Here is a 12,746-nt window from a genome sequence, read left to right on the forward strand (position 1 = left end):
AGCCCCCCAAAAATCCCAAACCCCACAGAGCCCCCCAAAAAACCCACAGAGCACCCCAAAACCACACAGAACGCCCTCAATAAAAACCCACAGAGCCCCCCAAAAATCCCACAGAGCCCCCCAAAAACCCCATGGACACCCCAGAAAAACCCTTCCCCATCCCATGGACACCCCAAAATCCCACAGAGCCCCCCCCCCCAAAAAAAATCCCAAACCCCACACAGCCCCCAAAAAAACCCCACAGAGCCCCCCAAAACCACACAGAGCCCCCTAAAAAACCACACAGAGCCCCAAAAACCCCAAAGCCCACAGAGCCCCCCCCAAAAACCCCACAGAGCACCCCAAAAACCCCAGAGTACCCCAAAAACACCCCACAGAGCACCCCCCCAAAACTCCCCAAACCCCACAGAATCTCCCATGGACACCCCAAAAACCTTTCCCCATTCCGTGGACACCCCAAAATCCCACAGAGCCCCCCCAAAAACCACAGAGCCCCCCAAAAACCCCACAGTGCCCCAAAAATCACACAGAGCCCCCCAAAAAAACCCCATAGAGTCCCCCAAAAACCCCACAGAGCGCCCCCAAAAAACCACACAGACCCCCAAAAATCCCCAAAAATCCCTTCCCCATCCCATGGACACCCCAAAATCCCACAGAGCCCCGTCCCAAAAAAAACCCCAAACCCCACAGACCCCCCAAAAACCCGTCCCCATCCCATGGACACCCCAAAATCCCACAGAGATCCCCTCCAAAAAAAAAATTCCAAACCCCACAGAGCCCCCCAAAAACCCCACAGCGCCCCAAAAGCCCCACAGAGCCCCCCCAAAAACTCCAAACCCCACAGAGCACCCCAAAAACCACACAGAGCCCCTCGAAAACCCCACAGAGCTCCCCAAAAAACCCCAAACCCCACAGAATCTCCCACGAACACCCCAAAAAACCTTTCCCCATCCCATGGACACCCCAAAATCCCACAGAGCCCCCTCCCAAAAAAAATCCCAGACCCCACAGAGCCCCCCCAAAAATCCCAAATCCCCCTCATTCCCCTCAGGGACACCCCAAATCTCCCCCAAATCCCCTCACAGACACCCCAAATCCCCCCACTCCCCCCCACTCCCCTCAGGCCCCGCTCCCTTCCCTTCCCCTCCCCCCGCCCCCACAGCCCCCACACGGCTCTGACCCGGCCCTTTCCCCACCCCACACCCCGCCGTGCCCCGCGGGACCCCCAAAAAGCCCCAAAATCCTTTAAAATCTTTTAAAATCCTTTAAAATCACCTCAAAAAGCTGCGGCTGCGCGCGGCCAGGCCGCTCAATCGATGGCGGAGCGCGCGAGCGCGAGGGGCGGGGCCAAAGGGGGGGCGTGGCCAAGGGCGGGGAGCGGAGCGCCGAGACAGCGATTGCTCCGCCCAACTGGGGGCGTGGTCAGGGGGATGGGCGTGGCTATGGGGTGTGGGCGGGGCTATGTGGGGATATGGGCGGAGCAAAGGCGCGGTGGGCGTGGCCAAGTGTAATGGGGATTTTAGGGAAAAATGGGGGAAAAAACGGGGATTTTGGGGTAAAGAATGGGGGACAATTGGGATTTGGGGGTAAAGAATGGAGGGAAAAACGGGATTTGGAGGTAAAGAATGGGGAGAAAAATGGGGATTTGGGGGTAAAAGGGGCAAAAAATGGGGGAAAAAACGGGGATTTTGGGGTAAATAATAGGGGAAAATTGGGATTTTGGGGCAAAGAATGGAGGGAAAAAGGGAATTTTGGGGTGAAGAATGGGGGAAAAATGGGGATTTTGGGGTAAATGGGGCAAAAAATGGGTGGAAAAATTGGGATTTTGGGGTAAAGGGAAAAAAAATGGGGAGAAAAAATGGGATTTGGGGGTAAAGAATGGGAGAAAAATGGGGATTTTGGGGTAAAGAATGGAGGAAAAATGGAGATTTTGGGGTAAAGGGCGAAAAATGGGTGGAAAAATTGGGATTTTGGGGTAAAGGGGGCAAAAAAATGGGAGACAAAAGGGGATTTTGGGGTAAATAATGGGGGAAAAAATGGGATTTTGGGGTGAAGGGGGCAAAAAATGGGTGGAAAAATTGGGATTTCGGAGTAAAGAATGGGGGAAAAAAGGGGATTTTGGGGTAAAGGATGGCGGGAAAAGTTGGGATTTTGGGGTAAAGGGGAGGAAAACCTGGGGATTTTGGGGGGACAATGGGGGTGGCAGGCACAGGTGACACTCAGGTGACACAGAGCATGCGGTGACACACCCCAGTTTATTGCCATGGTGACATTGGCGACCCCAAAAAACACCCCAGAGTCCCAGTGCTGGTGTCCCCAGGGTCAGCTGGACACCACAGTGTCCTGGTGTCCCCAGGGTGGTCACTGTGGCCATGGCAGTGTCCTGGTGTCCCCACTGTGGTCACTGAGGCCATGGCAGTGTCCTGGGGCTGTCACTGTGGTCACTGTGGCCATGGCAGTGTCCTGGTGTCACTGTGGCCATGGCAGTGTCCTGGTGTCCCCATGGTGGTCACTGTGGCCATGGCAGTGTCCTGGTGTCCCCAGGGTGGTCACTGTGGTCACTGTGGCCATGGCAGTGTCCTGGTGTCCCCATGCTGGTCACTGTGGCCATGGCAGTGTCCTGGTGTCCCCATGCTGGTCACTGTGGCCATGGCAGTGTCCTGGTGTCCCCATGCTGGTCACTGTGGCCATGGCAGTGTCCTGGTGTCCCCATGGTGGTCACTGTGCCATGGCAGTGTCCTGGTGTCCCCATGGTGGTCACTGTGCCATGGCAGTGTCCTGGTGTCCCCATGGTGGTCACTGTGGCCATGGCAGTGTCCTGGTGTCCCCATGGTGGTCACTGTGGCCATGGCAGTGTCCTGGTGTCCCCATGGTGGTCACTGTGGCCATGGCAGTGTCCTGGTGTCCCCATGCTGGTCACTGTGGTCACTGTGGCCATGGCAGTGTCCTGGGGTTGTCACTGTGGTCACTGTGGCCATGTCCTGGGGCTGTCCCTGTGGTCACTGCTCCATGGCCGTGTCCTGGGGCTGTCACTGGTCACTGTGGCCATGTCCTGGGGCTGTCCCCACCGCTGTCACTGCTCCATGGCCGTGTCCTGGGGCTGTCACTGCTCCATGGCTGTGTCCTGGGGCTGTCACTGGTCACTGTGGCCGTGTCCTGGGGCTGTCACTGGTCACTGTGGCCGTGTCCTGGGGCTGTCACTGGTCACTGTGGCCATGTCCTGGGGCTGTCCCCACCGCTGTCACTGCTCCATGGCCGTGTCCTGGGGCTGTCACTGGTCACTGTGGCCGTGTCCTGGGGCTGTCACTGGTCACTGTGGCCGTGTCCTGGGGCTGTCACTGGTCACTGTGGCCATGTCCTGGGGCTGTCCCCACCGCTGTCACTGCTCCATGGGCATGTCCTGGGGCTGTCACTGTGGTCACTGTGGCCGTGTCCTGGTGCTGTCGCTGTGGTCACTGTGGCCATGGCAGTGTCCTGGGGCTGTCACTGGTCACTCACTGCTCCATGGCAGTGTCCTGGGGCTGTCACTGTGGCCGTGTCCTGGGGCTGTCACTGGTCACTCACTGCTCCATGGCCGTGTCCTGAGGCTGTCACTGGTCACTGTGGCCATGGCCGTGTCCTGAGGCTGTCACTGTGGTCACTCACTGCTCCATGGCCGTGTCCTGGGGCTGTCACTGTGGTCACTCACTGCTCCATGGCCGTGTCCTGGGGCTGTCACTGTGGTCACTCACTGCTCCATGGCAGTGTCCTGGGGCTGTCACTGTGGCCGTGTCCTGGGGCTGTCACTGTGGTCACTCACTGCTCCATGGCAGTGTCCTGGGGCTGTCACTGTGGCCGTGTCCTGGGGCTGTCACTGGTCACTCACTGCTCCATGGCCGTGTCCTGGGGCTGTCACTGTGGCCATGGCAGTGTCCTGGGGCTGTCACTGTGGCCATGGCCGTGTCCTGGGGCTGTCACTGTGGCCATGGCAGTGTCCTGGGGCTGTCACTGTGGCCATGGCCGTGTCCTGGGGCTGTCACTGGTCACTGTGGCCGTGTCCTGGGGCTGTCCCCACCGCTGTCACTGCTCCATGGCCGTGTCCTGGGGCTGTCACTGGTCACTGTGGCCGTGTCCTGGGGCTGTCCCCACCGCTGTCACTGCTCCATGGCCGTGTCCTGGCGCAGCCTGGCCCTCACCACGCCGTCCAGCACGGCGTGCAGCCCCCGGCAGGCGGCCTGGGCCGCGTCCAGCACCGGCCGGAGCCTCTCCTGGTGCAGCCGGGCGCTGAGCTGGCACAGGGCCAGCTGCCCGCTGCCGGCCACCGTGGCCACCACCAGCCTGGGCCCTCCGGCCGCCTCCTCGGCCGCGCTCAGGTCGCTCAGGGCCACCGGGGGCCCGGCGGGGGGCTCGGCCAGCCCGGCCGACCCGGCCACCACGGGGCCGCGCAGCGCCACGCCCGCGTCCTGCAGGGCCAGCCCGGCCGCGCTCACGCTGGCCCCCAGCTCGCCCCCGTCAGCCTGCAGCACCTGGGGGGACAGGGACATCCTAAATATCCCAAATATCCCAAAATATCCCAAATCCCACAGCCTGCAGCACCTGGCGGGGACAGGGACACCCTCAATATCCCAAAATATCCTAAATCCCACAGCCCCCATCAGCCTGCAGCACCTGGGGGGGACAGAGGGTCAGGGGAACCCAAAATATCCCAAAAACACCCCCAAAATCCTCTAAATTCCACCCAGGACCCTGCCAGGACACCCCCAAACCCCCCCAGGACACACCCAGGATCCCCCCAGGACACCCCCAGACCCACCTGGACACCCCCAAAGCCCCCAGGACACCCCAAAACCCCCCCAGGACCCCCCCAAACCCACCCAGGACACCCCCAGCCGCCCCCAGCCCCACCTGCACGTGCACATCGATCTGTGACCGGGGGTACAGCTGTCCCAGCACGGCCCCCTCCAGCACGCCCCGCAGCAGCAGCGCTCTCTCCCCCGACCTCCGGTCCCCCCCGCCCTGGGGGGGGCGGCGCCGCCTCTCGCCCCCGCCCGCGAACGGCGCCGAGCTGCAGCGGCAGCACAGCAGGGCTCGGTCCGGGGGGGCTTTGGAGCGGGACCCCCGCACCTGGGGGGAGAGAAATGGGGTAGGGGGTGAGGAGAGGGACCCCCGGAATTGGGGTAGGGGGTAAGGGGGGGGCTGTGCTGTGGGACCCCCGAAAATGGGGGGCAGAGAAATGGGGGTCGGGGCTGTGGAGAAGGACCCAAAATTTGAGTTAGGGGGTGAAGGGGGGGGTGGAGAAATTGAGGAGGGGGGACAGAGAAATGGGGGGGGGGTCCTCAGGATGTGAAGGGCACAAATTGGGGAATGGGGGGGTCAGAGTGGGGTGGCTCGGACCCCCAAAATCCTGGGGGAGGGGGTCACAGACATTGAGGAGGGGTCACAGACACTGAGAGGGGGGGTCACAGACACTGAGAGGGGGGGTCACAGACACTGAGAGGGGGGGTCACAGACACTGAGGGGGGGTCACAAACCCCAGAAAGGATTCACAGCCCCGAGGGAGGATTCACAAGCCCAGGGAGGATTCACAGCCCCGGGGGAGGATTCACAGCCCCGGGGCCCCGCTCACCTCGTGCGGGCCGTACACGGCCGCCAGCACCTTGGTGTTGCCCTGCTCCAGGTAGGCCGAGCCGTCGGCCCGAGCCAGCACCCCGAGCCGGGCCCGCACCTTGCGCAGCTCGTCCGGCCGGCGCCCATCGGCCCGGAACCCCGCGTCCGACACCAGCTCCAGCCCCGCCATGCCGGCACCGCTCCCGGTTCCGCTGCCGGCACCGCTCCCGCTCCGGTCACCGCGTGTGGGGCCGGACTACAACTCCCGGCGTGCCCCGCGCGCGGCCTTTGCCGCCCGTACGCGCCGTGAGGGGCCGGACTACAACTCCCGGCGTGCCCCGCGCGAGCCGCCCGCCAAAGGGAGGCACCGCCCCTTGACGTACTCATCACGCCAGGCCACGCCCCCAAAGCAGCCGTTGCAGAGGCCCCGCCCCCATTTAAAAGCACGCCCCTCAGGACTAGACCACGCCCCCAAACAAAGCCCCGCCCCCTCGGCCGGTTCGCGGCAACGGCACCGAACGGGACCGGGCGGGAACAGAACGGGACCGAACGGGACCGGAGCGACCCCTGCCGGACCGGCAGCGCCGCCCAGGACCCTTCAGCGGGCGGTACCGACCCGGGAGCGGGCACCGAACCTCCCCCGAGGGGCACCGAACCTGACCCGGACTGCAACGAACCTGCCCCGGACTGCACCGAACCTTCCCCGGACAGCACCGAACCTGCCCCGGACAGCACCGAACCTGCCCCGGACTGCACCGAACCTTCCCGGAGTGCACCGAACCTGCTCCGGAGTGCACCGAACCTTCCCGGAGTGCACCGAACCTGCCCCGGACTGCACCGAACCTGCCCCGGACTGCACCGAACCTGCCCCGGACTGCACCGAACCTGCTCCGGACTGCACCGAACCTTCCCCGGACTGCACCGAACCTGCCCCGAGCGGCACCGAACCTGCTCCGGACTGCACCGAACCTGCCCCGGACAGCCCCGAACCTTTCCCGGACTGCACCGAACCTGCCCCGGACTGCACCGAACCTTCTCCGGACAGTCTCGAACCTTCCCCGGGCAGCAGCGGACAGCACCGAACCTGCTCGGGACAGTCCCGAACCTGCTGCGACCAGCCCCGAACCTTCCCCGGACTGCACCGAATCTTCCCCGGACAGCCCCAAACCTTTCCCGCCCCTCACCGGACAGCAGTGACCCCTGACCGGACAGTCCCGCCCCTCACCGGACAGCAGTGACCCCTGAGCGGGCCGTACCGGACAGTCCCGCCCCTCACCGGACAGCAGTGACCCCTGACCGGACAGTCCCGCCCCTCACCGGACAGCAGTGACCCCTGACCGGACAGTCCCGCCCCTCACCGGACAGCCCCGAGGCTTTGCCGGACGCCGCTGTCCGGAGAGCCCCGACCTTGTTCCAGGCCGGAGCCGTTCCCTGCCCGGTGCCGTTCCCTGTCCCGTTCCCTGTCCCGTTCCCTGTCCCGTTCCCTGTCCCGTTCCCGGTCCCTGTCCCGGTGCCGTTCCCGGTCCCGGTGCAGCCATGGCGGCCCCGCTCGCCCCCTCCGGTTTCCAGTTCGCCATCGACCGCGGCGGGACCTTCACGGACGTGTTCGCCCGCTGTCCCGGCGGCCGCGTCCGCGTCCTCAAGCTGCTCTCCGAGGACCCCGCGTACCGGGACGCGCCCACCGAGGGCATCCGCCGCATCCTGCAGGAGGTGCGACCCCCGGGACCCCTGGGGACAGAGAGGGGACAGAGTGGGACCCCCGGGACAGAGCGGGACCCCCCGGGACACGGCAGGGACGGAGCAGGACCCTCGGGACCCCCGGGACATGGCCAGGGACCGAACGGGACCCCCGGGGACAGAGAGGGGACCCCCGAGACCCCTGGGGCACGACAGGGAACCCCGGGGACAGAGCAGGGACCGCCGGGACATAGCAGGGACCCCCGGGACAGAGGGAGGAACCCCGGGACAGAGCAGGGACCCCCGGGACACGGCGGGGACACAGCGGGACCCCCGGGGACAGAGCAGGGACCGAACGGGGCCCCCGGGACCCCCGGGGACAGAACGGGACCCCCGGGGACAGAGCAGGGACCCCCGGGGACAGAGCGGGGACCCCCGGGGACAGAGCGGGGACCCCCGGGGCACGGCGGGGAACCCCGGGACAGAGCGGGGATAGAGCAGGGAACCTCCGGGACCCCCAGGACCTCGGGGGACAGAGAGGGGACCCCTGGGACAGAGCAGGGACTTCCGGGACCCCCGGGGCATGGCCGGGACCCCGGGGGACAGAGAGGGGACCCCCGGGACACGGCAGGGACCCCCGGGAACCCCGGGGACAGAGTGGGACCCCCGGGATATGGCGAGGACAGAGCGGGGACCCTCGGGGACAGAGCAGGGACCCCCGGGACAGAGCGAGGACACAGCGGGACCCCGAGGGCACCCGGGACAGAGCAGGGACCCCCGGGACACGGCAGGGACCCCCGGGACAGAGCGGGACCCCCCGGGACACGGCAGGGACCCCCGGGACATGGCAGGGACGGAGCAGGACCCTCGGGACCCCCGGGACATGGCCAGGGACCGAACGGGACCCCCGGGGACAGAGAGGGGACCCCCGGGACCCCTGGGGCACGACAGGGAACCCCGGGGACAGAGCAGGGACCCCCGGGACATAGCAGGGAACCCCGGGACAGAGGGAGGAACCCCGGGACAGAGCAGGGACCGCCGGGATCCCTGGGACATGGCCAGGGGCCGAACGGGACCCCCGGGACCCCCAGGGACACGGCGGGGACACAGCAGCACCCCCGGGACAGAGCAGGGAACCCTGGGACCCCGGGGACAGAGCAGGGACTTCCGGGACCCCCGGGGCATGGCCAGGACCCCCGGGATTCCCCCAATACCCAGCTGGGACTCCCGGGACCCCCGGGGACAGAGCAGGGACCCCCGGGACCCCCGGGGACAGAGAGGGACCCCCGGGACAGAGAGGGGACCCCCGGGACAGAGTGGGGACCCCCGGGGACAGAGCAGGGACCCCCGGGACATGGCTGGGACCCCCGGGACAGAGAGAGGACCCCCGGGGACAGAGTGGGGACCCCCGGGACAGAGAGGGGACCCCCGGGACAGAGTGGGGACCCTCGGGGACAGAGCAGGGACCCCCGGGACACAACAGGGACACAGCGGGACCCCCGGGACACGGCAGGGATGGAGCAGGACCCCCGGGACCCTCGGGGGCAGAGCAGGGACCCCCAGGACCCCCGAGACCCCGGGGACCCCCGGGACCGCCCCCCCAATACCCGGCTGGGACCCCCAGGACCACACCAGGACCCCCCTGGGACCCCCAGAACAGCCGGGACCCCCCCCAAGTACTCAGCTGGGACCCCCAGGACCCCCCAATACCCACCTGGGACCCCCAGGATCACAGCAGAAACCCCCCGGGACCACCAGAACCACCCCCCGACTGCCCTTCTGGGACCCCCGAGACCCCCGAGATACCCACGGGACCCCCCCCAAATGCCTCTCCCAGGGACCCCCATGGGAAATCCCGGGGACCCCTTTGGGGACCCCCTTGGGGACACCCCCAGACCCCTCCTGCGCCCCAGGATCCCCTCTGAGCCCCTCTAAGGCCCTAAATGGGATCTGGGGGTCCCCAAATGGGTCTGGGGGTCCTCAAATGGGTCTGGGGGTCCCCAAATGGGGTCTGGGGGGTTCCCAAATGGGTCTGGGGGTCCTCAAATGGGTCTGGGGGGGTTCCCAATGGGATCTAGGGCCCCTGAGTGGGGTCTGGGGGTCCCTAAATGGGGTCTGGGGGTCCCTAAATGGGTCTGGGGGTCCCTAAATGGGGTCTGGGGGTCCCCAAATGGGATCTAGGGCCCCTAAATGGGGTCTGGGGGTCCCTAAATGGGTCTGGGGGTCCTTAAAGGGGGTCTGGGTTCCCAAATGGGATCTAGGGCCTCTGAATGGGGTCTGGGAGTTCCCAAATGGGTCTGGGGTCCTGGGGTTCAGTTTTGGAGTTGCCCCTGCCCCAGGATGGGATCCAGTGGATCCCCATGGGGGGGGCTGTGGGGCTGGGATCCCCCAGGTGAATTTTGAGGTTCCCCAGGTAAATTTTGGGGTTCCCCAGGTGAATTTTGAGGTCCCTCAATAAATTTTGGGGTCCCACAGGAGCTGGGGGTGCCCCTGCCCTGGGATCAGCCCCTGGACGGATCCCAGATCCAGTGGATCCCCTTGGGGGGGCTGGGATCCCCCAGGTGAATTTTGGGGTCCCCCAGGTAAATCCTGGGGTGCTCAGGTGGATTTTGGGGTGACTCCCACAGGAGCTGGGGGTGCCCCTGCCCCGGGATCAGCCCCTGGATGGATCCCAGATCCAGTGGATCCACATGGGGGGTGGGGCTGTGGGACTGGGATCCCCCAGGTGAATTTTGAGGTTCCCCAGGTAAATTTTGGGGTGCTCAGGTCGATTTTGGGATCCCCCAGGTGAATTTTGGGGCTCCCCAGGTAAATCCTGGGGTGCTCAGGTGGATTTTGGGGTGACTCCCACAGGAGCTGGGGGTGGCCCTGCCCCGGGATCAGCCCCTGGACGGATCCCAGATCCAGTGGATCCGCATGGGGGGGCTGTGATCCCCCAGGTGAATTTTGGGGTACTCAGGTGAATCATGGGGTTCCCCAGGTAAATTTTGGGGTTCCCCAGGTAAATGTTGGGGTCCCTCAGTGAATGTTGGGGTCCCACAGGAGCTGGGGGTGCCCCTGCCCCGGGACCAGCCCCTGGACGGATCCCAGATCCAGTGGATCCGCATGGGCACCACGGTGGCCACCAACGCGCTGCTGCAGCGCCGGGGCGAGCGCACGGCCCTGGCCGTGACCCGCGGCTTCCGACACCTGCTGCACATCGGCACCCAGGCCAGGCCGCACCTGTTCGACCTGGTGAGCGCCTGGGGACACCTGGGGACATCTGAGATACACCTGGGGACACCTGGGGGCACCTGTGTCACACCTGGGGGCACCTGGGATACACCTGAACCCTCACCTGAACCCCCAAACCCACCCCAAACCCCACACCCACACCTGCTGCACATCGGCACCCAGGCCAGGCCAAACCTGTTCGACCTGGTGAGCACCTGGGGACACCTGGGGGCACCTGGGAACACCTGGGACACACCTGGGGACACCTGGGCACACCTGGGCACACCTGGGGACACCTGGGGACACCTGGGATACACCTGGGATACACCTGGGCACACCTGGGCACACCTGGGATACACCTGGGCACACCTGGGCACACCTGGGCACACCTGGGACACACCTGGGCACACCTGGGCACACCTGGGCACACCTGGGATACACCTGGGCACACCTGGGCACACCTGGGGACACCTGGGATACACCTGGGCACACCTGGGCACACCTGGGGACACCTGGGCACACCTGGGCACACCTGGGGACACCTGGGCCACACCTGGGGCACACCTGGGGCACACCTGGGGCACACCTGGGCACACCTGGGCACACCTGGGATACACCTGGGATACACCTGGGCACACCTGGGGACACCTGGGCACACCTGTGCCTCACCTGCCCCAGCTCCAACCCTGCCCCACCCCGGTGTCCCCTGGGGGTGGCCGTCCCCGAGTGCCCGATGTCCCCTGTGCCACCTCCCCCGGTGTCCCCGCGGTGACCCCACACAGTGACCACGTGATGACCCCGCGGTGACCCCGCAGTGACCCCTCGATGACCCCGCGGTGACCCGTGGCCGCCTGGCACGGGGCTGGCACGTCCTGTGACCGGCACGTGCCGGGGCTGGCGCCGAGTCCCCGTGTCACCTCCTGGGCTGGCACCGTGTCCCCGTGCCCCACACTGTCCCCGTGTCCCTGCTGTGGAACTGGCACCGTGTCCCTGTGCCCCACACTGTCCCCGTGTCCCCTCCTGGACTGGCACCGTACTGTCCCACACTGTCCCTTGTCCCTGTCCCTGTCCCATCCCTGTCCCCGTTCGTCTCCCCTGTCCCTGTCCTTGTCCATCCCTGTCCCCTCCCTGTCCTGTCCCTATCCCTGTCCCGTGTCCCGTGTCCCGTATCCCCTGTCCTCTGTCCCTGTCCCTGTCCCCTCCCTGTCCCTTATCCCTCTCCCATTCCTGTCCCCGTTCCTGTCCCTGTGTCCCCGTCCCTGTCCCCGTTCCTGTCCCTGTCCCTGTGTCCCCTGTCCCCGTCGCTTGTCCCCTGTCCCTGTCCCCGTTCCTGTCCCTGTGTCCCTGTCCCTTGTCCCCGTCCCTGTCCCCTGTCCCTGTCCCCTGTCCCTGTCCCTGTGTCCCCGTCGCTTGTCCCCGTTCCTGTCCCGTGCCGGGCCGGGGTCGGTGCCAGTCCTGGCCCGTGACCAGCGCGGCCCGGCCGGGAGCCAGCGGCCACCGGGGAGGGGACAGCGACGGGGACAGGGGACAGCGACAGGGACAGGGACAGAGACAGGGGACAGAGACAGGGACAAGGATGGGGACAGCGACAGAGGACGGGGACAGAGGACAGCGACAGGGACAGGGAACAGGGACAGGGGACAGGGGACGGGGACAGGGGACAGGGACAGGGGACAGGGGACAGCGACAGGGGACAGCGACAGGGGATAGGGACAGGGGACAGGGACAGCGACAGGGACAGGGATGGGGACAGGGGACAGGAACGGGGACAAGGACAGGGGACACGGGACACGGGGGAGGGGCCAGCGGACATCGACAGGGGACAGCGACACGGGAGAGGAGACAGCGACAGGGGACAGCGACAGGGGACAGCGACACGGGACACGGGGGAGGGGACACGGATGGGGACAGGGGACGCGCCAAGGACACCCGGCCGGGCCCCGCTCACGGGACAGGGGACACGAGGTGACATCCCCGTGCCAGCCCGGCATTGTCCCTGTGCCACCCTGGTGCCAGCCCCGTGACAGCACCGTGTCCTCCCAGTGCTGGCCCAGTGCCACCCGCTCCTGTCCCAGTGCCACCCGCTCCTGTCCCAGTACCATCCCAGTGCCACCCGCTCCTGTCCCAGTACCATCCCAGTGCCACCCACCCCTGTCCCAGTGCTGTCCCAGTGCCACCCGCTCCTGTCCCAGTGCCACCCGCTCCTGTCCCAGTGCCATCCCAGTGCCACCCCAGTGCCACCCGCTCCTGTCCCAGTGCCACCCGCTCCT

General features: G+C 66.2%; 3 protein-coding genes across 10 annotated transcripts in view; 1 reads left to right on the forward strand and 2 right to left on the reverse strand.

Annotated features, from left to right (window-relative positions):
• The window catches only part of LOC116994948 (erythroblast NAD(P)(+)--arginine ADP-ribosyltransferase-like), a 268,873-nt gene that overhangs the window by 96,654 nt on the left and 159,473 nt on the right, over positions 1-12,746 (reverse strand). The window lies entirely within an intron of this gene.
• LOC116994806 (exosome complex component RRP41-like) lies at positions 2,970-6,732 on the reverse strand. Of its 8 annotated transcripts, XR_004417583.1 has the most exons (6): positions 5,606-6,347; positions 4,885-5,103; positions 4,155-4,505; positions 4,007-4,080; positions 3,855-3,882; positions 2,970-3,109 (listed from the first exon to the last, which is right to left on the reverse strand). XR_004417583.1 is itself a non-coding variant. In XM_033056780.1 (4 exons), the coding sequence occupies exons 1-3, from the start codon at positions 5,774-5,776 to the stop codon at positions 4,134-4,136; spliced, it is 762 nt and encodes a 253-aa protein (XP_032912671.1). In that variant the 5' UTR covers positions 5,777-6,347; the 3' UTR covers positions 3,160-3,294; positions 4,113-4,133. The 8 variants fall into 8 exon arrangements, 4 of the variants coding, with proteins under 4 accessions (XP_032912671.1, XP_032912688.1, XP_032912664.1 ...); XR_004417582.1 differs by lacking the exons at positions 3,855-3,882; positions 4,007-4,080 and adding an exon at positions 3,170-3,294 and having other exon boundaries at positions 4,113-4,505; XR_004417596.1 differs by lacking the exons at positions 2,970-3,109; positions 3,855-3,882 and adding an exon at positions 3,953-3,975 and having other exon boundaries at positions 4,039-4,080; positions 4,113-4,505.
• LOC116994619 (5-oxoprolinase-like) overlaps positions 6,374-12,746 on the forward strand; it is a 46,991-nt gene continuing 40,618 nt past the window's right edge. Inside the window, exons 1-2 of the mRNA XM_033056464.1 lie at positions 6,374-7,296; positions 10,306-10,497. Of these exons, the coding sequence (XP_032912355.1) occupies positions 7,123-7,296; positions 10,306-10,497 (366 nt within the window). The 5' untranslated portion in view covers positions 6,374-7,122. The remainder of the gene's footprint in view (positions 7,297-10,305; positions 10,498-12,746) is intronic.

This window comes from Catharus ustulatus, chromosome 1 (genome assembly GCF_009819885.2).
Source record: "Catharus ustulatus isolate bCatUst1 chromosome 1, bCatUst1.pri.v2, whole genome shotgun sequence".
NCBI classification, from domain to species: Eukaryota; Metazoa; Chordata; class Aves; order Passeriformes; family Turdidae; genus Catharus; species Catharus ustulatus.

What these genes read in the sequence shown, in the direction of transcription:
- LOC116994806 (XM_033056780.1), bottom strand. Translation starts at nt 5,776, where the DNA reads ATGGCGGGGCTGGAGCTGGTGTCGGACGCGGGGTTCCGGGCCGATGGG. An exon ending in CCGTGTACGGCCCGCACGAG is followed by an intron (nt 5,104 to 5,605) that starts GTGAGCGGGGCC and finishes CTCTCCCCCCAG; the next exon opens with GTGCGGGGGTCCCGCTCCAA. An exon ending in AGATCGATGTGCACGTGCAG is followed by an intron (nt 4,506 to 4,884) that starts GTGGGGCTGGGG and finishes CTGTCCCCCCAG; the next exon opens with GTGCTGCAGGCTGACGGGGG.